This window comes from Trichosurus vulpecula, chromosome 1 (genome assembly GCF_011100635.1).
Source record: "Trichosurus vulpecula isolate mTriVul1 chromosome 1, mTriVul1.pri, whole genome shotgun sequence".
Taxonomy (NCBI): domain Eukaryota; kingdom Metazoa; phylum Chordata; class Mammalia; order Diprotodontia; family Phalangeridae; genus Trichosurus; species Trichosurus vulpecula.
Window position 1 is genome coordinate 239,926,189 of NC_050573.1, and position 26,931 is coordinate 239,953,119.

The 26,931-nt window shown below is 37.1% G+C and overlaps 1 protein-coding gene across 1 annotated transcript; it reads right to left on the reverse strand.

Annotated features, from left to right (window-relative positions):
- Nucleotides 1–772: 772 nt before the first annotated feature.
- On the reverse strand, nucleotides 773–23,745 carry CLUL1 (clusterin like 1). The gene is made up of 7 exons (XM_036752037.1): nucleotides 23,640–23,745; nucleotides 22,144–22,292; nucleotides 18,276–18,443; nucleotides 14,309–14,741; nucleotides 6,080–6,217; nucleotides 3,212–3,426; nucleotides 773–952 (listed from the first exon to the last, which is right to left on the reverse strand). The coding sequence occupies exons 1-7, from the start codon at nucleotides 23,743–23,745 to the stop codon at nucleotides 773–775; spliced, it is 1,389 nt and encodes a 462-aa protein (XP_036607932.1).
- Between the last annotated feature and the right edge of the window lie 3,186 nt (nucleotides 23,746–26,931).

The window sequence follows — 26,931 nt, forward strand, 5'->3', positions numbered from 1 at the left end:
TTGGTATGTAACCTCTGTAGCTCTTTGGTCATTTATTTTCAGGGTCTGAGATTAGTGCATGTGACTGAGTTGTATATTGAGTCCCCTTCAACCTTTCTCCTTCCATCTCTTTCCCATTACTGCCAATAAAGCTGTGCATGGGACTGACTCCCATTGTTTCTCATGTTATTCTTAGCATCAAAACTCATTAAGGAGTTGTTTTCCCCAACATCCCTAGCTGGCCCACAGGTCTTCCTTTAAACATAAACCAGGTGTTGGTCAAGGACATATCCTACTGGTAACCACACTTTTGCTGAGGAAGATTGGATAGAAAGCAAGGATTAACAGGTGAATCCTATGTTCTCCCAGACGGGATTCACTTACACCAGACTGGTCACAAATCAATCACATTTAATTTAATTTATTAAAAAAAACTTAAAAATGAAATATGCTTACATTTACCTAAAGATTCATTGTATTACCAAACAGAGAACTGTGACATCTAAGTCTAATTGAGACATAAATTTATTTGAAAGAGGATTTTGTATCTAACAGCAAGAAATGCAGTCCAGTCACTTAAGTTGATGAAATCACCTTTAGATGGTATAGTATTTAGTTTTAATTTGTGGGAACTGAGACGATGTGAATCCTTTACCTAGATGGGACTATTTATGCTTAAATTGTAAAATGCAGACTACAGTGCATACTGGTGTGGTCTATCTCGCTTACTTCTCTATAGAGATAAACACATTTCAAGAAAGTACACTCAATGAGGCTGCCTTGCTTACCAGGCTCAAAAATGTTGCTTGTAATACTGTAAAGCTTTCCCAACCACATATTCAATGAAGTTGGAGTCATCCATGTTGACATCCTGGGGGACTTTGATGGTGAAAGAAGGGGAAGTCAGGATGCTCACTTCAAGCAGAGTGTCATTCGGATTGGCAGACTTTTCTTCACCAGTTCTTGGAGCTACCTGGAGAAAATGTATTAACAATAAAGATTACTAGAGTTTTGTACATATTTAAGGCTTAGTTGAATTAAAAATTTTGTGTCTCAATTTTAAAAGTCATTTTTGCTAGAGAAGATAAGTATTTCAATTAATCAAGCATTAATTATTGACTAGAAAAATCAATTGATGCAAAATATTATTGAAATAAAAAATTCCATTCTGCTCTCTCTACTTTCTTCGCTTTGTGGCTGAAAAAAGAGCACTGTGTCCACCTTCTAGGTTTTTTTAACTTCTAGACCTTTTGGTTAAGGAGATATTCATATGCCATGCACTGCTAAGTACTGGGGATACAAAGACAAAAGTGAAACCATCCCTCACCTCAAGGAGCCTATATTCTTTGGTGATTTGTTTTTGTTCTGTGGTATTTTTATTCAGGAAGTACAACTATTAATAAAGCAGAGCAGTGATTCTTAATGAATTCACCAACACACACATACATATATAGATTATATGCTATAACATATGTTATATATATATATATATATACACATACATATATACATATATATGTGTGTGTGTGTATATATGTTATTTTGTTGTTGTGTCTGTTGTGTCTGACTTTTCACAGCCCCGTTTGGGGTTTTCTCAGTAAAGGTACTGGAGTGATTTACTATTTCCTTCTCCAGCTTATTTTACAGATGAGGAAACTGAGGCAAACAGGGTTAAGTGACTTGCCCAGGCTCACACAGCTATTAAGGGTATGAGATCAGATTTGAACTGAAAGATGTCTTCCTGATTCTAAGCCCAGTGCTCTATCTACTGCACCACCTATCTTCTATCTATCTATCTATCTTCTATCTATCTATCTATCTATCTATCTATCTATCTATCTATCTATCTACTTCTCTCTCTGCATATGTATATGTATACACACATATATATGTATATATATATATACATATTTTGATTTGAGTAAAATATAAACTGCACCAATGCATAATTTGACTTGAACTTTGGAAAATATTTTAAAGAATCTTTATTCAGTAAATTCCCAGATAAAAATTTATATTTGTCAAGCAAAAGACTAGACTAGATGAAAATCTCAGTATTCTGCTAACTGCATTTACGAAAGTGTGGTTAGCGTTGCTTATTTTACCTATTGGTATTTGTATGTCTTTCCAGATAAAGTCTATTGAGTTGGTACCTGCAAGTATGGAGCTATAAATGTATGTAATGAAATTACAGCTTTTTTTTTTAAATAAAACGATCAAGGAAGAACCAAAAACAAACATACTAACAACGCCGCACCCCAATATAAAAACCAAACCCACAACCTTTAATGAGACCTAACATTTATATACTTTAAGACTTTCCAAAGCAAAGATACACAATCTCATTGGACTCTAAAAGCAATCCTATTGATAGGCGCTATCATCATTGCCAGTTTATAGATGGTGATTGAGGCTGAGGGAGGTTATGTCATTTGCCCACACAGCTGCTTAAATGCCTGAGGCAGGATCTGAACACTGTTCTTCCTAACTCTAAGTCCAGTACTTTATTCACTATTTCATTCTGTATCTTTCATGTAAAGATAAATATATGAATTTGCCTAATTCTTAAAACAAGGGAGAAGAAGGGTATTTTACCTATTTATGTCCATTGTACCAGGCTTTGACAAGGCTGACAATAACTTATCTATTATCCTAAAAGGATATAGGTAAGAATGGCTTGATCCTATCAGTGAAATATATAATGTACTGCATCAATTAAAAAAAAAACCTGACAATTATATTTCATATGGGCATAGCATCTCTCAGTTTTGCAAGCATTTTTCTTTTTTTTAAAACAATATTTTATTTTTTCCAATTATATGTAAACATAATTTTTAATATTTTTTATAAGATTTTGAATTCTAAATTTTTCTCCCTCCTTCTTTCCCCTCCCCTGCCCCAAGATGGTAAGCAATTTGATATAGGTTATATATATGCAATCAGTAAAACATGTTTCCATATTACTCATGTTGTGAAAGAAAACAAAAGAAAAAACTATGAAAAAATAAAGTAAAAAATAGTATGCTTTGATTTGCATTCAAACGGATAGCCTTTTGGAAACATTTTTCACAGATATTATTTAATTTTTTTAAGTTTCTGTTTTTTTAAAACCTCACATTGCACCAAATCAAATGTCTCTTACTGGGTGCAAGCACAGTGGCAATATATGCATATAATCTACTTGTCATTTCTTGGGAGGGGAATGAATTCTTTTTGTAGGTCGAGGCATCACCTTTATAATATTGAAGATATTTTCTGATCCTCTGGTCCAGTGAGAGAGTTCAGTCACCCATCCAAACTTCTCCCTCATCTTCCCCATCATGGCTATCATGTCTTCCATGTGATGCTGAGTCATCTGGAAAATCTGAGTGTATTGCTGCTCAGAAATGTTAAACAGTTTAAAGGCTTCATCAAACTTCATGTGCAACTCGGGGACATCAGGGCAGTCTGAGGAAGAAGAAAAAACTTGGCTGGAAAATATTCCCGTATAGTCAAATTCTCCCTTTTCTTGAGCATTCAGGGATTCCATAGATGTCTATAGTTGATCCAGTTGCAGAGGGCCCTGGAGTCTGAGGCTGCATTGCACTCCCCCTCCCCCCCCCGCCCAATTCCATATTACTGGGTAAAGACCACAACTAGTCAAAGAATCTCTTTATTTTATGAGGGACATTACTGTATGAAATACCAACTCCCATCTGATAGTCTGTCACCTAAGAAGACTTATTTTTCATTAACTGTCTGAAATATAGGTGAACCTATTCTCAATCAAACTATCCTCTTCAATCTTCAGTTATTTTTAGGCATAATCCAGACAGAATAAATCAACTCAATAACCATAAATTAAACAAGAAGGATCATCAAAAGTACTGTTCTAGACATTGGTAGAAATACCAAGATGAATGAAAAGTGCTTTACATAGTGAAAAAAACAAAACAAAACAAAACAAAACCCAACAACAAACTTTAGATTTGGAATGGACCTCAGTCTCTACCTAATCCAAACCATACATGAAACGATTCCCACTATCGCATACCTAGCATGTATCAAAGAGGTTTCACTTCTATATTCCCTTTGGCCCAGAGATCTGATATCAGACCCCAAAGATGTCAAAGACAGAAGGAAAAGTCTCATGTTTACTACAATATTCATAGCAGTACTTTTGTAGTAGCAAAGAAGGGGGAACAAGGTAGGTATACATTGATTGGGAAATAGCTTCACAAATTGGGATACATTAATGGAGTGTTACTTCCCTGTGAGATACAACAAATATGAAACATTCAGAGAAAGATGGATAGATTTATATGAACTGATCCAGTCTCCTGGCCAAGGCAAATCTTCTACAGGCACTTTTAATCCCATTTCATTCTGTCCTTTCCAGGAGATTGCCTTCTATCATCACTACTTACTCACTAACCTTCAGTCTTTCCCTTTTTGCTTTCTTGCTTCTCTGCTGCCTACAAATGTATCTATGTCTCTCCCACATTGAAAAGTTTTGAAACTCTTCACTTGACCCTACCGTCACCAATAGCTATTGTCCTATATCTTCCCTTTTTGTGGCTAAACTCAGAAAGCCATCTCTAATTAGTGCATCTACTTCCTTTCCTTTCATTCTCTCCTAAACCCACTGCAGTCTGGCTTACTCCAAATTCACACGTTGTGAGTCATGTCTCCTTGATACCATACTCTCCTGCAAGCACTTGAGCCAACAAAATGTTTAACAAAAGACAGGCTTATTATAGACAGGGATAACAAAGGAAAAAAAAACAATAGAAAGAGCTCCCAGATGAAAGATCTCTCTTATCCACAAGTTTCTAGACTTCCCTGCAAAGAGCTCAGTTTAGCATTTTGTCACAGTGAGCTTGTGGACTCAGTGAAGGAGCAGCATCTCCTTGCTTTTTTCCCTCTGTTGCTACCATGGCACTGGGTACTCCAAATCCTATTCTGCAAAGTCATCACTTTTGGTGGGCAGGTTCCCAAACTTTTCTGGTTGTTCAGCCACAGTCCCTGCCCATCTCGGTCTTTTTATACCTCTGAGAAGCTGGCAGTATGGTCGCTGACCTAGGCTGATGCTATATGTGTCTGGTATCCTCTCCTCTTCCATACCTCCCAAATCCATTGATACATGGAACAAGCCATTTGATCAAGGAAAAACCCATCCCTGCTCAGCACACACGTGCAGTGGGCCCCTTCCCATTCCACACAAGAAGGATTGCTCCAATGAGCCACTCAGCTCCCTTCAAAGCCACTTGAACCAACAGTGCAATTACTTTAAAATTAAATGGCTAAGTAAACATTATCATTACATTAAATGAACTAAAAAGTGCAGTTCTGTCTTCACATGATCCCCCAAACCAAATTTTCCCAATGCATAAGTGGGTATATCTGGAAGCTAAGAGAATTCTTGAAGGCCACAGTAACATAGTATTTCAACCAGACTGAAAGAATTATAGCACCACCCCCAGCAATGCCTTATTTCACTTGGACAATTTATCCATTGGAAAGAAATGCTTTATTTATTTTTCAATTGCATTATAATTTTATTTATTATTAAACAATGCTTTTGATGCATTATTTCTTTTTTCTTAGTAAGCAGTAATAACTTACCCTAATTAGCAGACATAATTAGTGTTGTTTTCTATTGGGGACACTAGCCTGTATTTAGTCTTTCATCATGAAATATGAGAAATTGAAGACAATGGAAAATCAAACCGAAATAATTGGTGGTAACAGGCTTTGAAATGTAGATTAAGCGTATCTCAAATGGTCAAATGTGGGAATATATAGGAAGAAAAACAATTTGTGAATTAAAAGGACTTGTAAAGCAAGTCTTTGGACCTCCGAAAAGAGCACATTTCTTAGATACTTACCATACTGTATTTTGCATCAGAATAGTCTATATATAAATTTTATCTCCCTTCCAAGATTAGAAGCCAGTGGAGGGGAAAGACTATCTCTTACTCATTTGTATATCTCTCCCACCCAGGCTAGCCTGGGGCCTTGTACACTGAATATGCTTTAAGAACAACAGCAAAACCTAAGCCCCAAAAACCTGTTTATTAAATCAATGTTCATTGAAACAAATAAGAAAACACTAACTTACCCTGCAAGAGATTTTCTTGACATTTTTGGCATCTTTCATGAAATTCAGAACATCCAGACAAATTCTGGCTAAACTCTTTACATGGTACTCTGTGGTGTCCAGGAAAAATCTCTGAAAACATGCCTCCTTTGTCTGGCTCTGGGGGAAAGAGAAATTATTGATATGATCATTTCACTTCTGTTTTAGTTGCAGTGAATGCAGATGTGATTTTTTAAAACTAACACTCTAAGGAAAAAAAGTATTTTATTCAAAGGACATGAGTAGAAGACAAAGACTGAGAGAGGACATAAAGCATATACACACGTGTACACATATGCAATATATACACATGCATACAATATATTAATATTACATGCTCATATATATGCAACACACACAAAAATATAGACAATACCTCCTCATACGATGTAATAAGCATGCATATATGTATATGTACACATGTGCATATATACGTACACATATTTGTGTATATATGTGATGATATGTGTGTGTATATATATATGAGAGAGAGAAAGAAATTTAAAGCTGTGTCAGCTGTCTTTCATTCAAAAGGGAGATCAAATAAATATGTGAACAATAAACTACATAAGTCAAGCCCTACAACATATTAGAGTATTTTGGCACATTACAAATTTGGACATAGGTCAGGGACATAGTTTTCCTAGAATCTTTCATGTATACACCAGTACAAAGTCATGTCCACAAGGTGCTTATTAATTATTTTAACTGTTTCACATGCTGCTGCTTATGCATAATTCTTGATTGGTGGAGGGAATGGTTTCTTGATGTTGGCCTGTGTGAGAGGTGGAGTTGGTAGGGGAATGTTGGAAAGGAAAGAGACGTTTTTTATTCCAGTTTCAAGGAAGAGAGGTATGCTTCCAGACACTCTTTGGAGAAAAACATGTGGAGAGAGATAAAAGACTTTGGGAAGCAGCAGACAAAGAAAGGAGCCAGAACCTCAATATGTCTCTAAATCTCTGCTTGTCTCCCTAGAGAATTTTGGGAAATTCCCCTCAGATGAAATGGGATGGGGGAGAAGCTTTTCTCTTTCTTGGTTAAATGAGATCTCAGCTGGCTCCCATAATCAACTGGCTCCTTTCCTGTGTATTTTCTGGTATATTCTAATCTATCTAACTTTTCTGATTTCTGTGTGCTATCTGCTTGAATAAATGATTTTGCTTACAAGTCAGTATTTGTGATGGTCTTTTGTATAACTAGCATTTACAGGCCTATGGGTATAAGCCGAGGGTTACCTCTTCCTCTTTAAGGGAAGGTGCCCAAACAAATGACCTGAAACTAAAAAAAATTCCCTTAGATAAGCAATATTTAGGGGGAGAGCTGGACATAATTCTAGTTCAGTACCCCCTCCAACTTCATGGTCCCTTCTCCTATTCCCCTCCAGGAAAAAATAAAATTCCTTTGGAGAAGGTGGGTGATTTCAGAGATATATATCCATACTTCACCATGATCTGCATTTAGACTACCCATATGGGCGTACACATAACCCACATAGGCAACATATGCCCTACACTAATATTAGGGTTAGGAATTAGACTTGTGATTTTATTTGCATAGGGAACTCTGAGTTGAGGGAACTCATTCTACTGATACTGGTTGATACCTTCTCTGAAAATAATAATAACAATAGCCATAATAATAGCTAACATTTACATAGTGCCTACTATGTGTCAGACACTGTGCTAAGCAATTTGCATATATTATCTGATTAGATCCTTATGACAACCTTGGGAAGTATAAATGAGGTATAAATGAGGAAACAGGCAAACAGAGGTGAAGTGACTTGGCCAGGGTCACGGTACCAATGTGTCATAAATGGGACTTTAATTCAGGTTGTCCTGGTCCCAAAGCTGCCTCTCTAATAACTATTATCCAATCGTTGTCATAATTATCATTGTCATCATCATCACCATCACCACCATCATCATCATCCTTCTCCATACTTGGAACACACTCTCCTCACCTCTGCCTCAGTCCCTTTCTTTCTTCAAGATGTAGCTCAAGTGACATCTTTCCTATGAAGCATTTCTTGATTTCTTAATTACCAGTATCCTCTCTTCCAAACTACTTGCATTGAACCATTTTGTATTTATTTGTGTTCTTTTTTATATATCCTGTATATACTTATATAAGTACTTGTCATCTCCTCCATTGGACTCTAAGCTCCTCATCAGTAAGGATTGTTTCATTCATTATATTCTTATCCCCAGTACCTAACACAGGAGCTGGCATAGGTAGGCACCTAATAAATACCTATTGACTGATTGATAACAAAGATGGTATCTTTAGTAATCTTTTCTAGCCTCTCTTCTCTCCTTGTCCCAGTGAAACCTTATCAGCCATCAGACACTACAGCTGGATTGCCATTACAAATAAAGGCTAGCAAAGTCTCATAATACCAGGCTATTTAGGTAGATTTCCCAAGGGCAGTAGACCAATATGGCTTGCTCCCTTTCCCCATTGGAAAAGTGCCAGCAAATCCCAAACCCATATACAAATGCCTGTTTGCTCTCTGAGACAGCCTTAGAACTCTTGGCATCTGGTTTGCAGCAACCTTCCAAATAGCTCTACTTCACTTTACTTCCCTTGGGAGAATAAGATTTATGGTGAGAAATGAGGATGCCATTTAGTGATCTACATGCTTGCTGGCTAGGGCCACCTGCATGTCAAAAGGTTGAGAGGAGCTTAGGCTGATGGGAGTTTTTCCCCTTGAATTTACCCTGAACATTGAAGTTCCAGCCCATCTGGGGCAAGGAAAAAATGGAGGGTAGGATCTTCAATGAATGTGGTGAATTGGAAGAGAGCCATGGAAAGCTGAGAGGGTAGATATTAAAATTTTTCCTCATTTCAGAGGATTGGAATATACAAAGTTGTCTTGCACTAGGAGAAATGGTGATGTAAACCGGGAAAGAATACTAGCTTGTATCTAGAAATCCACCTACGTGTGGGCCTCACCTTTCTTTTCTGTAAAGTGAAGGGGCTGGATTAGAGGATCTCTGACATTCCCTTCTGTCCCTAAATTTATGATCCCATCACCTGGATTTAATTCCCTACCCCCTTAGCATCGGGGAGCCTCAGTTTCTTTCTCTCTCTCTCTCTCTCTCTCTCTCTCTCTCTCTCTCTCTCTCTCTCTCTCTCTCTCTCTTTCTCTCACTCTCCCTCTCCCTCTCCCTCTCTCTCCCCTGACTCTGAGGATGTCTATCCATCTACCATGCCACCTTTTCTCTCTTGTTATTTTATATGCATTATATTAATTAATACATGTAAATCCCAAAATACATAAATATACAGTAATATATCTCAATTATATAATATATAAATTACTTTCTAATAGTAAAGCACTTTATAAGTACGACTTATTACATAATTGCAAGGATGATGTATGTTTTGAAACATTTAAATTCATCTACATATCAAAGTAACGATGTCCAGTATAATTATTGGAATAAGTTTCTCCCTCCCCCCATCCCCACCCCCATCCCAGGGCAGCACTGGCAGTGAATTATTTTGTCTAGGATCCTGTCTTTCCTATTGAATATTTGGAGAATGTTCAGAAATGATTGCCAGATTAAAGACCCATCCTACTAGAAAAAACCATTGGTTATTTAATCTAACTACTCTTCCAGGTATGTATTTTTGTCTAGCCAACTTATTTCTGCCTATACAGCAAAGGTACAGGAGAGAAATCCAGCACAAAGTTTCTCTTACATGAAATAAGTCACTCCCAGGGAGATGCCAGTCATACAAAGCCCTAGCTAGCTACTGCAAGAACTTCCTTTACATTTTGGCAGCTACAACTGTCTCAGTTAGTCGTCAGTCAGTAAAAAAGTCACTCCTCTCATTTTTCTTCCGGGAAAGAGTCCAGCAAGGAACAAGGTCAAGAACGCACAGGTGCTTACCCCAGGTGTTGCCCATGTTACCTGTTTCTGAAATTTTTTGCTATCTAAATACCACAGAGAAATTCTGAGGAAGTGTTTTTCTCTCTCTCTTTCAAGCTGAATTGTGCAAAATAAAACTGAAATAAATTCTTATCTCCTGACTTAAAGAAATAAGTTTTGGGGTTTTTTAATATGGGGCAGTAACTGTTATCTGAGGAAACAATACTTTTTCCCTTTTCTGACCTGTTTGATTTGGGACACATATACAACAATCTTATCCCACAATTCTTTGCATGAGCTTTCGTGGCTTAAAGAATTATAAAATTGTAGCATTTTAGAATGAGAAGGGAGCTCAGAGAACATACAGTCACTTGGTCAAATGGGCTCAGATCTGTAAGAGACCTCAGAAACCATCCCTCTCCAGGGGTGGGGAACCTGCTGCCTCAAGGCCTTATGTGGCCTTCTAGGTCCTCGGGTGCGGCCTTTTGACTGAGTCCAAGTTTTACAGAACAAATCCTTTTATTAAGGGGATTTGTTCTGTGAAGTTTGGATTCAGTCAAAGGGTTGCACTTGGGGTCCTAGAAGGCCACATGTGGCCTAGAGGCCACAGGTTCCCTGCCCCTGCCTGTGTAGACCAACATGTACCTGTAATAAGAACCCTTCTACAATTTACGTGGTAAGGAGTCATCCAGCTTTTGCTTGAAGATTTCTGATGAGAGAACCCCATGACTTCTTTGGGCAGCCCATTCTACTTTGAGGTAGCTCTAATTTTGGGAGAGTTTTTCCTTGTATTGAGCTTAAATCTATCTTTCTGCAACTTCAAACTATTCCATCTAGTTTTGTCCTCTAGGACCAAGAAGAACAAGTCTAATTTATCTTTCACATGACAGTCTTCAACCTTTCCAAAACTTGAAGACAGCTATCAAGTTCCCCCTAAATCTCTTCTCCAGACTAAACAGCCTTAGTTTCTTCAACTGTTCCTTCCATAGCATACTTGCAAGTCCATTCACCATTCTGGTTGCCCTCTTCAGATGTTCTCCAGTTTATTAATCTCCTCCCTGAAATATGGTGCCCAGGACTAAACATAACATTCCAAATAGGGTGTTCATGAGATAGAGTTCAGAGCAAAGATGACCTCTCTTGTCCTGCAGACTGACTATGACTTTCTTAAGTCAGCCTAATATTGAGACTTTTTTTGACGATTACTTCACTCATTTTAGCTTTTGATTTTCATCATGGGGTACTATAATACCTATAGAACTTTTTCACATAACCTGATATTTAATCCTACCTCTCCTATACTGCATTTGGGAAGTTGACTTTTTAAAATCCAAGTGCAAGACTTTATTTGTGGCTATTAAATTTTGTTTTATTAGGTTTCATCCTGTTAAAACATTTTTTGGATTTTCACTCTTGTATTCTAGGCCCTTTCTATTAGCAACATATCCAATTTGTTAACTCTGTCTTCTTAGCATTTTGTCATCTGAAAATTTGATAAGCATGCCATTTATACCCTGATCCAAATCATTGATTAAAATAGTGCTTAGCTCAGTATGTGGCACATAGTTGTTGTAGTTCAGTCGTTTTAGTTCTGTCTGACTCTTTGTGACCATAGCAAGGAGTTATTGATTAGTAAATGGCTTGTTAACTGACAAATCTCGGTGCACTTCACTAAAGATATCCTTTTAAACAGACCTCAAAACATTTACCATTACTCTTTGGTTTGAGCCATTCAACCAGACCCAAATCTGCCTTAATGTAGTATTGCCTAACCTACTTCTCTCCATCTTGTCCACAAGAAAAACATGAAAACTTTGTCAACTACTTCACTAAAACACTGAGAAACTCCATGAATAACATCCCCCTGATCTGGAAGTCTAGTAACCCTGTTTGTCCAAGATGAGTTGTCCTTGTTTTAGCCCACAATGGCACTTTGTGATCGCTGTTTCTTTTTCTAGATGCTCACTAACCATCCCTTTGATAATACATTTTAGAATTTTGCCAGGAATGAAAGCTTATAGCTTTTAGACTCTATTTTTTCCTTTTTTGAAATTTAGATATCTTCCATTTCCCCAGACCTTCTACATTTCTCACATCCTCAATGACCTTTCAAAGATCACTGACAATGTCCCAGGGATTGACATTTTGTTAAATTTCAGTGAGTACGAAACTTTTCATTTTAAAGATGAAAAAACAGAGACCTAAAGAGATGATGCTCTTTTCCCAGAGTCCCATGGGTAGTGAATGATAGAGCATGGATTTAAACTCAACTTATGGATCCAAATCCAGTCCTTTTTCTTCTATGACTTACTGTCCTTCCTGCATTATGACTCAGAGAAAATAGGGTAGGGCATCGAGATCGACCTGCATATAAAGCTAGATTAATGTTTCTCGAACTTGGCACTGAGTCCCAAAAAGTATCTAGAAAATGTCACAAAGAGTAGAATTGTGTGAGTGAAGTATGGAGAAAAAGGAGAACCATTAACAATGGCCCCAGTGATTAAAATGATAAGAACAACAAAGCAAAACTGAATGCAGTGTGGTCATTATTATTAAGCCTGGCTCCAGAGAAGAAGAAATGCACATCCCTCCCTTAATTGGAGGGGTGGGGAATTGTGGTTATCTTTGATTCATTTTTTTTTCTTTTTCAATCTTTGTTACAAGGAAAGGTTCACCAAGTGAGAGATGGGGATGGGAGGGACATATTCTGAGACGAATAAGATGCAAAAAAAGGACATAATTTTAAACAGAAGAATAGAACTGAGGGACTCCATGTAGTTCTTTGGTTCAGGAAACTAAATACGGGTTATATAAATACAAAGAGTGGGAAGCTAGGTGGCACAATGGATAGAGTCTGGAGCCTGGAGTCAGGAAGACATTTTAGGATGATCAGGTTGGGCAGCTGTGTGGAGGATAGATTGAAGAGATGAGATGCTGAATGCACAAAGACCCATTAGTCATTAGGACACGATTAGTCACCAGATACCAGTACTGAGAAAGGACTCTATTTGTGGAGGTATATTGTAATTCAGGTTAGTATGGACTATTATATTGATATTATCATGAATAACACTGAGTTAAAAATTTAGTGTAAAGTGCTGGGATTGAAGCAGTTTACAAGCTTTACTAAGCTATTCCTTTCTGGGACCTTCCCAAGGATGAACAAGGATAGCAGAGTTTAGCTTTGGATTACCCCCTTAGTTGGGGCAGCTAGATGACACAGTGGATAGAGTGCCATGGCCTAGAATCAGGAAGACCTGAGTTCAGATTCTATATTAGATGCTTACTAGATGTGTGACCTTGGTCAAGTCACTTAACCCTGTCTCCCTCAGTTTCCTCATCAATAAAATGAACTGGAGAAGGAACGGCAAAGCACTCTAGTATCTTTGCCAAGAAAACCCCAAATGGAGTCATGAAGAGTTGGACACTACTGAAATGACTGAACAACAACAAAAATATAAATAAATATATAAATATGAATATAAACACATATATATAAAATATAAATATATATATAAATAAAAATAAAAATATAAAATCTCTCCCATCTTCCATCTAAACTCTTTCCATCCCCTCTTACCCACATTGATGATTTTCTTCTAAGTGAGGAGTTAGACTGGTATTTAATTTCAAAGAACTGGTTGGTGGTTGATGTGTAAGGAAGACAAACTGCGTGCCATGGCAAGGAAGTCATCAGGAAGTTTGTGAAATGAATGGGTTAGAGTGGATTAAATTAACTTATATAGAAGGTGTGAGTTCATTCTTTCATCAGCATGTTCATTCTCAGCTGAGTATATTTCTAACAACCTGTTCGCCAAATGGCACGAAGAATTTATCAGTCTGTAAGCAAGGGCACAGGCCTTCAGCTCACTTCCTATCAGGGTGAAGTGTCTTGTCCTAAAGGAATGGGTACTTATGATTTACCCACTTCACTCAGAAGGTGGACCCAGATGAATAAACTGGGGGAAAAATTATTCCATGTGAAAATCCCGGAACCATTGCTTAGCCACAGAAAGACACTTTAGGAACGATAAATAAGGAGGCAGTGAGGTAATAGAAATAGTGCTACATTTGGAATCAAAGGATCTGGGTTTGAATCCTGGCTCTGCCACTTACATCCTTGTAGTAACCTTGTAGTAAGGCAGTAGTGACCTGGAACAATCACTTCATTTCCTTCAGCAATAAAATTAGGGTGTTAGACTAGTGACCTCTAAGGACCAATTAAGCTCTAAATCTATGATCCTATCATCTCATGAACTACTCAAAACTCTAACATTTACTATTCTACCCAAGATTAGATAGGTGGCATCAAATTGATTTTGATAATACTTGCCTTTCACTTGTTCTGGTAAATTCTTCATTCCTTGTATCATTTCAGTAATCATCTCACCAATACCTATCAAAATTGATTTGCTGAAATCAAAAAACAGCTGAAAGAAATTGGGTATCTCCCAGCTTTTCAGAAGACTTGTGTTTTGGGGGGTTGTGTCTGATAAGGCCGGAAGGAAGTAGGGCTCTGTTAAGTCTGCGTCTGAGGTGAAATACGTTTGGAAAGCCTGGTCAAATTCTCTCTGTATCTGTTTGAAGACATCGGTGCTCCTGTCAAATAGTGTGTTCACATCCATGGCAAGTTGGCTGAATGTGCCCTCCATTTGGGATAGCTGAGCATCCTCCTCATTTGGCTTTTCAGTGACAGGAAGAGCTTTTGCTTCATCCTCACGAAAAGGAAAAAATAACTGAGGCATTTTCTTGAAAAAGCTTTCAATCTGTAGGGGAACAGAAATGGAGTCAAGTTCTTACCTGGCATTTAGGTCCTTTCTATTAGCAAATTTAAAAATCCTACATTAACAAGGTAGAGTTCAAACTAATTCCCAACTTGCTGCCATATAGGAGGCACTTAATAAATGATGGCTGAGTTGAATTCTTGGGTGCCTTAGGAATAAACAGTGAATTTTTAGGTAATATACTGATTGTTCATTTCAGTTCTATTAAGTGCTTACCGAAGCAGCTAGGTGGCATAGTGGATAGAGGGCCGGACCTAAAGCCAGGAAGACCTGAGTTCAAATCCAGCCTCAGACACTTACTAGCCATGTGACCCTAATCCTGTTTGCCTCAGTTTCCTCATCTGTAAAATGACCTGGAAAAGGAAATGGCAAACTACTCCAGTATCTTTGCAGAGAAAACTCCAAAAGGTGTCTGTCACAAAGAGTTAACTACAACTAAAAATGACTAAACAATAACAAAAATTCAACAAAAGTTGAATTAAATTCCTATAAAATTCTGACCGGAGAGTCTTGGTGATGCAAAATTGGCTCAAGTTTAATGACATTACTAAGGAACCACAATCTGAGGAATGCAATTTGGAACACAAAGGATACTAGAAGACATATAAGGTAGTATCCGGAGAAGATTTACAGAAAAAAATATGAATAAGCCCAAGATTGTCTAAAGTCTTTTTCTTTAGCTTCTTCTCTTAGTAGAATGCTCTCAGCCCTCAGCCCTTTCTGAATACTTTCTCCTCTGCCTTAACCTATAAAAATGAGCCTTTGGGAAAGGATCAGGTAAAGTATTCACTCTGAGATGTATATAATATGGAGGGCTTAGTATGTTGCTTCTACCAAGAGTATTTACATTTTTCAAAAATCAAAGCCAATGTTTAGTTTAAGCCAAACTCTAATTGCTGGATTTTAGATATCAACAAGTTAGCAAGGGAGGTATTTTAGGAGGCAAAGGGGTCTTCCTGGGTGCCTCTGCAAGTGGACCACACACACACCTGCCTATTTTGCCTCCATATATAGACATCCCTATACCCAAGCCAGAACATTGGCTGAATTGGGACTATGCAACAGAGTCTGCCTTGGCCACCCACTAACCTTTCCGTTGCATTGCAACACCTCTCTATCATATCTGCCAACCTTTCATCTGCCTCTTCACATTCTAGTTCCCACCTTATCTATAGAGAAACTCTATGAGTTTATTTAAAAACAACAACAACAACAAGAAACCAAGGAACAAGCAATAAAAATAAATTTATGCTAGACCTCTACACCAAAGAAGAATAATTTATACTGAAAACCGACTTTGGCCTGAAGGATATATTTTATCCTAATCTTTGTTTTCCAAGAAGTAATTGTCTAAAAATAGAAAACCATGGTTACCTTCATTCTTGGTTAGGTATTGCCAACAGCAAAGCAAAATAGGGAATTTAAGCAAATATTCAAATTATTCATTTCCCTTTAACCAGCATTTTTTAAAAGTCTGCTACATATAAGGCACTGTGCTAGGGGTTAGGGATAAAATGACCAAAATGAAATAAAGTTCCTGTCCTCAAGAAGCTTACATTCTAGTGGGGGGAAACAACATGTACACATATAAGTAAATGTAAGAATATATGTAAGGTAGATATAAAAGAATTTTGGAGGCAGGAATTAGCAGCGGGGGGGGGGGGGGGGATGGGGGGGGGGGGGAGAGGGCTGGGCGGGGAGGGATAATCAAGAGAGACTTCACAATATGAGGTGGCCCTTGAGTTCATCTTTGAAGAAAGCTAGGGTTTCTAAGAAGCAGAGTTGTGGAGGGAATGAATTCTAGGAATTCCATGTTAAAATGAGTCCACTGGCTAATGTCCTTTCAGCAGATAAGAAGACCATGCCCATGTTGCTATTCCACTAGAGTAGGCATAGATAGGTTTATTAAAGAGATGGTTGTTCTTTTCATTAAAGGTTTGAATTATAAAAAAGATTGAGGGCAGGGCAGAGCAAACTGTCAAATATTGGGGAGCTCAGACTGTCTGCAGGGATCTTCCTTCAGTTCCTGTCATAAGGAAGTTATGTTTTATGTCCTTTTAATTCTTATATTATTTTTATTCATAGTATTTATTTTATCATAATGAAAATTTATACAATATTTCTTCATTATAATATTTGTTTTATTTATGTTATTATATTATATTTTAATTATTAAAAGCTTTGGCAAAAAACGGTTCTTGGAATAACAAAGGAAGAGTCTAGGAATAATAAAATACCAAGTAACAAATAAAATTAGTCTTAGGAAGAAACGAGTAAACACAATTACCATTGATCATTTGTCAGACTCAACAAATTACAACTTTGCATGTAAAAATATTTTTGTCTGTATGCTGAGAGCAGTTATTTAAAATGAAAAGAAAAACCCTATACTTTGTCTTATAATCTTTTGCACCAATAATATTATGATATATAATATTATATAATATATAATAATATAATGATTTGCACCAACACTTAACTGGACTATCTTTAATTATGTTGATAAACTCTTATAGTGTTTTATAGAATCAAAGAATGTTGGATTTGGAAGTGACTGAAGGAATCATCTCATCCAACCCACACATTTTGCAGAGGGGAAACTCAAGTTGAGAGTTTAAGTGATTTGCCCTGGCTCACACTGCTGTTTAGTAACAGAAAGATCTCTTCACAGCACACTATGGATGGATTAGAGATTGGAGGCAATCACAAAAGTCCAACAGATCCATTTAAGGGGAGAGTCAAGTAAACTTCGCTTCTTATTTATCCCAGGGATTGCTTTCTATTTAATTGGGTATGGCATTGACAAGCAAGAAGCTGTTCTGACTCCCCTTGGCATTGTAATATATATAATATATATTGTAATATATATATGTAATATATATTAATTAATAGTAACACTATTAATAGTAATTATACTAGCAATAGTATTATAGCATTATATAACTAACATATATAGATTATGAAGAATTGTAAACTATTTTAAAAATAAATACATTGAACCACTAGCACAAAAAAAATTGACAACATGCTTGCTCAGTTACAGATTCCCGAATGGTGACATCAAATTGGGCACCTCTGTCCTCTGTTCTAAGATAATTCAATGGATTTGGATCTCCGTGGCATAGGTAGTGTCTCCACTGGTACAAGGCATTCATGTACTCTTACCCAGTGTGATTCTTGCCTGTCAGGTCATTCTCTCAATCTTCTAGTGGGGATTTAGGCAACATGCTGGGGGTCTCCATCTGGCTCTTTTAATGTTGTGTTGATATCACAGCAAACCTTGGGTAGTCTATCTTGTCTCCTCCACCTTCACATATGGCTAGCCCACCTATCACTTTCTGTACCCCCTCTTTTGTGGAAATCATCCTATTTCCCTTCTATATCCCCTTTTGTTAACTCTTCCCTTTGTCTTCTCCTCCCTGCTCCCTTCCACCCTCTCCACCCCCCTCAATTTGGAAGGGAACTTAGTTGAATTCTATGAATTTTGAAATCTTGAGACCTATTTTTCCCCCTTACCTTGTTTATCACAGTGGACCAACCTGGTTGGCAGGTTGTATAAAATCTCATGCAGCTACTTTCCAGACAAGACTTGCATTCATCCCATAAACCTGTCAAAGACACCTGGCATCGTCTTTCCTCCACCTCCAGTCTTTCTTTGACTTCATTCATAAGTTGGAGGGCCTCCTAATTGAGGGGGAGAAAATAACATGCCATTTCAATGTTAAGTGCCTCAGTACTTGCTGTTTTTAAAATGAGTGTTTCTAAGCTATTTTTTCCAAACCATTTTCCTCTCACCTCTCAGCAGCTGACAGAGAAGCTCCTGTCATCTATTTGGATAAGACAGTAGTAGTGACTGGTCAAGCAATTCTCTGTAGACAATATAAGGGTGACTAAGTGGGCACAGTGGATTTAGGAAGACCACTGATCAATTTCTGCTTCAGTCATCATCTGTGTGACTCTGGACAAGTCATTTGATTCCTCTCAACCTCAGTTTCCTTATCTGTAAATTGGGGATAATAATTGCATCTATTTCCCAAGGTTGTTGTGAGGATCAAATTAAATAATATTTATAAAGTACATTGCAAGCCTTAAAGTGATATAGAAATGTTAACTGTTATTATAGGAAAAATAAAAACCTAGAGGTTCTAAAAATCTAAAACAATAAATTACATTTATATAGTTCTTTAAGGTTTACAAAGTGTTTTGCATATATTAACTCCTTTAATTCTACAAACAATACTGCGAAGTAGGTTCCATTACTACCTCCATTTTACAGATAAGGAAACTTAGGCAGATAGAAGTTAATTTGCCCAGAATCACACAGCTAGTAAGTGTCTGAGGCAGGATTCAAACTCAGGTCTTTCTGACTCCAAATCCCTCATATCCATTGTACTTCCTAGAAGTCCACTTCAAGGTGAAGATGTAAATTATAACTTTTATGGTCTATAAAACCGTGAGATTCAGTTGCACTGAATGTATGAATATATTAACAACTGCATGTTAAGCAACATGTTTGGGGTCAGATGACTCCTCCACATTAGGGGTGTCTGGACACCCACATGCCTGTGGGTACTACTGTCTATCAAAAGGCAGGGATGTAGGGGCTGTCCGGGAGTAGAGCTGGGACAGATGGCCACAGGCGTGGTATAGAAAGGGAAAGAGCACCCTCTAGTGGGCACCTTTTGGTGGTGATAAGAAGAACTCCCCTCCTATCTTCCCATCCCTCTTACAGTATGGAAAGCAGAGACAGCGTGGAGCAATTCACCAACTGAGCTTCCCTGGTCTACAATCTGTGCTAGTAACTCAGGGAATGAATGATCTGTTTCTAACTTTGTGTGGCCCTCTCCCCCTCCTGTGCCTCAGCTTTTCCTTATGCTAACAGAAGATGATTATAAGAGACACCAGGTAAAGCCCTCTAGAATACTCAGCAAGAAGCCCTAGGTAAAGATTAAAGAGCATTATTATTCTTAATAAAGAATTTTGTAACTTTTACAACTCTGAAATAACGTACAGAATCCTGAAATGCAGGATCCCAGGATGGGAAAAATGTGAGTCATAAGCCTTTGCAGAATACATCCCAATTCCTCCCCTGATTAATAACACAAAATGTGTTCTGCTAAGTAAATTAAATTTTTATAAATCCAATTTGCCCATTGTCTTGGTTTCAGAGTCACCTAATTTGTTTTCTATCATTTTCTTTGGGGCAACTAGGTCGAATATTGGCTAGAATTCCAAACTTACAGTCAGGATAAACCTGAGTTCAAATCCTGACTCAGGCGTTTATTAGTCAGCTCCAAACCTGTCTCTGGTTGGGGTACTTAATGTTTCTCAGCCTCAGTTTCCTCATTTGTAAAATGAAGACAATAACTGCACTTACCTCACTGGGCTATTAGGAGGATCAAATGTGCTAAAATATGTATGTGTAGTTCTACATAGAACATTTAGTACAGTGCCTGGCACATAGTAGGCACTTAATAAATGCTAATTGATTGACTAACATAAAAATGTCAATGATAATTATTCTTTTTTATTTTATGTTTATTAAGTATTTCTTTTTATGAAATTATTCATTTTTGTTTCTTATTTTTATTTGGAAGGAGTCCAATATTGCTAACCTGAGTATAGAAGCGTCCTTGGGGCTTGCACTTGGAAAAATCCTCTAGTGGTTGTTTAAGTTTCATCAGGGCTTCCCCTAAAGCATGGCAGCTATTGTAATAAAGGCTCCTCTCCTCCTGCTGCTTAGACCTCAGGATCCTTCTCAAATGTTTTTCCTGCTTGGTTCTTACTCTCTCAGATGGGGGAGGGGGTGCCATTTGACAAGTGGCTTGTTTGGAGCCAGCTGGCTCCAACACATCCCTGGAACGATGTTGTAAACCAGTCAAAAAAGGGACATCTAGGTGACACAGTGGGTAAGAGCACTGGACTTAGAGGCAGGAAAGTCTGAGTTCAAATTTGGCTTCAGAAATCTGTATTTTGGGGCAGCTAGGTGGTACAGTGGAGAGCCCCAGGCCTGGAGTGGGGAAGACTCATCTTCCTGAATTCAAATCTGGCCTCAGACACTTATTAGTTGTGTGACCCTGGGCAAGTCCCTTAACCTTTCTTGGCCTCAGTTTCCTCATCTGTAAAATGGGGGAAACCATAGCATTTGCTTCCTAGGGTGGCTGTAAGGATCAAATGAGATACCATATATAGCCCTCTGCGAACCTTAACGTGTTCTATAAATGCTAGTTGTTATAAAAGGAAATGAGTCATAGTCTGACATGTCTTGTTCTTAATGAACCCGTGCTACATCACTGCTTCCCTTTCTGTAAGCTGGCACAAAATCCATTAAAAATGTGTCCCAGAGTATTGCCAGGGATCAAAGTCAACCTAAAGTTTGAGAAACTCTTTTCTTTCTTTTTTTTTCTCAAAGCAAAAATTTCGTAGAACCACTGAGTCATAGAGACAAAGTTCTCTCTATTCTTTTGGTTGTCTTTGCATAGCATTAATTCTAGTGTTTAGGTTCAGGGCATTTATTAGCTACGTTATTACCAGATTACAGACTAAGAAGACCACTAGAGAATAATCGTGGATATTTGGATATTTATATATCACTTGAATGTTTATACAAATTAATTCATTTGAGCCTCACATCAACTCCACGAGGTTAACGCCCATTTTAAAGATAAAGAAACTGAGATTTGGAGAATGACTTGCCCCTGGTCATAAGACATATGCATAGTAAAGGTTGGAGGTGAATTTTAAAACTAGGTCTGCCTGAATCCATCTCTAGTACCTGATTCCCTACTGCATGATTTACCCAAATTTTATCACTGTCAGGGTGAGGAGATGGATCCCGTCTAGAAATCTTCAGGAACCTGTAGTAAGGGAGGGAAGTATGGGGTCAGCATCTACTTTGGAGATCCACTAAGATATTTATTCATCTTTGAGATGAACATGTCTGGAAGTTTTGGATAAATGTTCAATTGATTTCTTGTGGGGAGTGCTTGGGAGGAAGAGACGAGGTTTTCTCCTATTTAGTAGAGAACATGGGGGTGATAATTCACACCCACCGTCCCACACCTAACGTGAAAATAAGGTTTCAGAGAAGAGAGAATTTGTTAGGTTGCTGCTTTGGTCAGATATGGTGTGGCTATTGAAAAAACAGCATTGTCCCAGGAAGAACGGATTTGGAGAAAAAAAATGCATTTGGAATCCTTCCTCCTGGTAGGGTGATGTCATCTCTGCATAACAAATACAATAAAAGCCTATTTGGGAAGCTGATTCTTGATGTAACCAAAATGATTGTCATCTTGTGAACCTAGAAGAAACGATTGCCCAATTGGGCGAACCATCACAGTCTATTTTCTTGGCATGTTTAGGGACCAAGACCGTTTTCAATCACCTGTTTTTCTTTACTGCTTTTCTTCAGGGTTTTCATTAGCTCTTTATGTTTTACTTCATTTCTTTCCATCATGATTTTCATCCGCTTAATCCCAATCAAAGCTTTCTTCACCTCTTCATCTACGTATTGCTCTCCAACCACAGACAAGCCTAAGAAAATCACAGGATCTGTTTTTGGTTTTTTTGTTTTTGCTTTGATTACACAACTACATTGCAAAACCAGTTCACCAATTCTTCATTCCCTTAAATAGAGGCCTAATTGCTCTTTTATAGCATCTGACTCTGGAAGCCTTTCATAATGAATCAGCAGTAAGCTGCCACCCCGACAATACCTTCTGTTCATGTGTTGTGAGAGTCTCAGTGTGCTGTAGTTAATTGGACCTCATTCTTGTCACTTTCATCAGTGACCTATTTTTATTTATTTAATATATTCTTTAGTTTGAGAGTCAAAGTTTTGCCATTTAAAAAAAATAAAAAAGCATAAATCGATTGTATACAACCAGGAAGCTAAAGACAATCTGTAGCTCCACCTTTGTTTAAATAACCTCCATGGAACCATCAAACAAAGAGCTATGCCTGGAAATTTCTGCACCTGGGCCAAGTTGGGTGGTTTGGAAGGAGAGAAGTAAATTCATCTGGGGTGTAGTACTCTAGTACACCACCATGGGGTAGAGTATTGTCAGTGCTTTCCCAAACATCCTTTAAATTTAGTAGCCTAAAGCAAAGCCCCAGTCACTCCACTTTATTTACAGTTCTGAACAAACATAATTGATTCATTGGCATGATCTTTCCCCCGTAATGAGATTCTTTAATCTTTTTCTTTGAATACACTGTTTCCTCATTTATGATGAATTGATTTAATAGGACTAGAATTCATTGTTTGGTATTCCCTCTTCTTTACAAGAGTAAATCTGATTTTTAAAGAGTAATTATAAACTTTCAAAGCTATTTCTAACTTGTTCCATTTCAGCAAATTTAATTGTCAATATATGTGAAATACCCATTATCAAGGAAAGGCCACATTTAATTCATAAAATGAGAACTCAATTAATGATCACAGAACGGGTAGATGCAATATATTTGTAATTTAATCTTCCACAGTAAAAAGATAACCGCAAAGATTATCTTCATTGCTTATTTTTTTCTAAAAGCTGGAATATCATTTCATTGTTCATTACTCTGTATGTATGTGACACCAAACATCTGGATGATACTGGAAATCCTGTCAAGAAATGGTCAGTTTTATCTCTACAATACCAACCAGCTGGCTATGGAGAAGTATTCAGATAATTTGCTAAATTTTTCCATTTTTGTCCAGATGTTTGGCATCAAGTCTCCACAGCCTCTATGTTTAATATCAATCAGCCCTAGAGAAAGTTTTACAACAACATGAAACTGGAGGGCTGTAATGAAAGCTGTTATCTCTTAACTGTGAGCCCTCGTAAATGCCAGCAGTGCATAGAGACAGGACAAGGGAGATAAAGAAAGCAAACCTACTCTTTAGGTTTTCACCGAGATCAGTTGTGTCTTTCCAAGTAGGTGCACACTGACAGCCTTTCAACCATAACAGATGCATAGTAAACATCAGGATTGGAGGCTTCATGTTCCCCATTACTGAAAAAGAAAAATAAACCTAAATTAAGTGCTAGCCGTTAGGTTGTTATTTTCAATTCAGTATCAAATGGAAACATATGTTACTCTAAAACATGTTTCTGTTGAAAGTCAACCACTTTCACTTTATGAGCTGAGACCACATATACTTATTTTAATGCTTCTATTTGGGGGTATTGAAAAGCCTAAAATTAATACGAAAAGGTAAAAATGATTGTATTTGTATTCATGCTGATGGCTATAGGAGGACACTATCCCAAGAATCACCAGCCAATATAAGGCCTCATAACCTCATAGATTCAAAACCTTATTTTTAAACTAACTTTATTAAATGCAATGATCCCTAAGAAAAGTGGAAACGCAGCCATAAAAATGCTTTTCCAAAATATGAGTTTTTCAAATTGGTTTTATACAGAAATTTCTCTAATTTACTTGTTATGAAAGCAGAAAAAGCTATTTATAATTTTCCATCTTTAAAAACAACAGTAACCACAACAAACCACCTTAAGCGTTGATAATACCATATATAGCAGGGCCAACAAAGCTTAAACTACCCCTAAGCTGTTCCCTTATGTCTGTTCTCTGTAGTTTCTATGCCTCCTTCATATTATATGTGCAAGAATATGGTTCTTAGAATTTTGCAAACGCATAGGCTTTCCTTTCTCACTCTGATGAATGCAGATGAATCAATATTCCTTGCTTGATAATATAGACATGTATACACACATTTATACATAATTATTAATAAGTAGATCCACTGAAGTTTAATCCTTCTCTACGGAATTTGAGGTAATACTTTACAGGTAGAATCCCAAGGGGGAAAGTGGAATATCATAAGCCCCTCTACAAAGCCTTTGAAGCTATATTTGAGAGAATAAACTCAGGTTATGAGATCTTGATTTTTTTTTTGATTGTATACTTAAACAATATTGAATCAGGTTACAAGATCATACAAATAATTATGTGTAATATATGTATATATGTAAAATATGTAACTTATTTTTCCACTAAGAATACATATTCAATTAATTTCATAATAAATTAGGAGCAGCTACTAAAGTAAATTTAAAATATAGACATATATGTATTATATCTTATATTTGTATGATATTATATCTTATATTTACCAGTAATTTTGAAATTTTTCCCTTGTAAAGTTGCTTCTCAGTGGCAGGAAAGAACCTCACTTTGCTCTGATCTAATTTTCATCTGTGTCAAGGATTTAGCCTTGTTCTCTTTATCTGATGACAAGGTCCCTAATCTCATTAATGAAATGTTTTGCTCTTAGATAGAAGGAAGGCTTGCTGTTGGTCTATGTACTAAAAACCTTCCTGGTCTTAAAAGTAAACACTAGGGGGAGTGTTGTGCAAACTGTTGGGACCAAAGACATTTGTCATTTCACACTTCAGACATATTTCTTTTTTCTATAAACCATTTTGAGCCAATTCTATATTTTGAGAAAATACATGTTGATAAGATTAATTTAAGGTCTTAAAGGTTTGTGTATTTTTAAAAAATCTCTGGCATGTGGCCCACAGTTAAAAGAAATTTTATGAGGAATCTAAAAAAAATTAGCTCCTTATATACTCATACTTCATAACTTACATGAGAAGGCAGACACAAGGGAGGAAGACAAAAATGTTTTTGGAATATATAGCTCAGGATCAGAGTTAAAAAGGTAAATGGTTTGTAGAATCTTCAGACATTTTATGTTTGTATATAATTCTTTTTTTTTCATGAAGAGAATAAAGATACTAGGTTGGGTAAACAAATGACATTGCGAAACATTAAGTTGACTCCAATATCCCAATGGATTTATGATATCATCGATGAGGATGCTCTGTTCAACGATACGAATGCAAACCACTAGTGTCTACTTGTCTTGTGTGATTCTTGTCCATGCTTTCCTGTAAACTCACCATAATGGAGTCCACCAATGTGCTGGGGGGCCTTTCTTATGTTCTTTTGTAATAACATGGATACTAATGGAATATGCGTGCTGTCTACTTGTCTCTCACCATTGCTAATGCAAATAGAAAATAATGGTTATTAATTATTTGCATGAACATTGCGCATCTGAATGAGTAGGAAATAACTGGTCACTTCTGACTATGGACAGATAATTGATTGGATAAAGCAAAACCAATGCTAATTTAGAAGATTAAAGATGATAGATATTTGTGGTTTATAGCAGTTTCAACCCTACCTGTGTGAACACACTGTTAACTACGAAAAATCTAGAACTTAACAAAATGATATTGACTCAATCACCCTAATTCTGAAGTGATGCAAAACATTCACCACAAGAATGGTGAAAGAAATAACACGTAAGGGCTGCAGTACAAGCTGACTTGAAAAACATTATGGAGGGGGAAGAGGAGGATGAAAGATGGAGAAGTATCACCTCACTAAACAGTGAAGAGCCATGGAGAAGATAATGTGCCTGTAGAGACTTTGGGATGAGATCTAGTCAAACTAGGTCATCCTAGAGACACTCATAGATGAAACTTGGAGAGAAAAAAAAAAACAGATGTTAAATGGGACAGATGTATGGGTACTCTCATGGTACTCTATTTTTATCAACATGGACAGTGGAACCATCATATTTGGGCTGTTCTATCTTACTATCTTGTGTTCTATGAGTTAGTGGTAGGGATCCTTAAGGATCCAAAGCAAGAAAGAGCTGCCAGATGTGACTAAGTAGAAAAAAAATCTATGCCAGAAGTAATATAAATTTAAAGGTAATAAAGATTGATTTCTAGAGCTATCTAAAAGGTGAAAATTCAAAGAGAGTGGAAAAGATTGTACCCCCCAGAAGGCAACCAAGAAAACATTGGCAATGTCCAAACCAATATCCATTTTCTCATCTCATATATTTATGAGGATGGTCAATGCATACAAATCAAGGGTATCTTGGATGAAAACAAGTGAGGGGAATGAATAGGCTTTCCCAGCTGACCAAAAAAGTGTGCTTCAATCTGTAGTCAGAGTTCATGTTTTCTTTCTGGAAGTAGATTTTTTTTCATCAAGAGTCTTTTGGAATTGTCTTGATCATCATTACAATATAGCTGTTACGTACACAGTAAGCATTTAATCAGATTATCTGATTTATCAGATTGACTGGTTCTCTAGCAGTACAAAGGGTCTCTAGATGCTTGAGTGTGAGTACATTATGAAC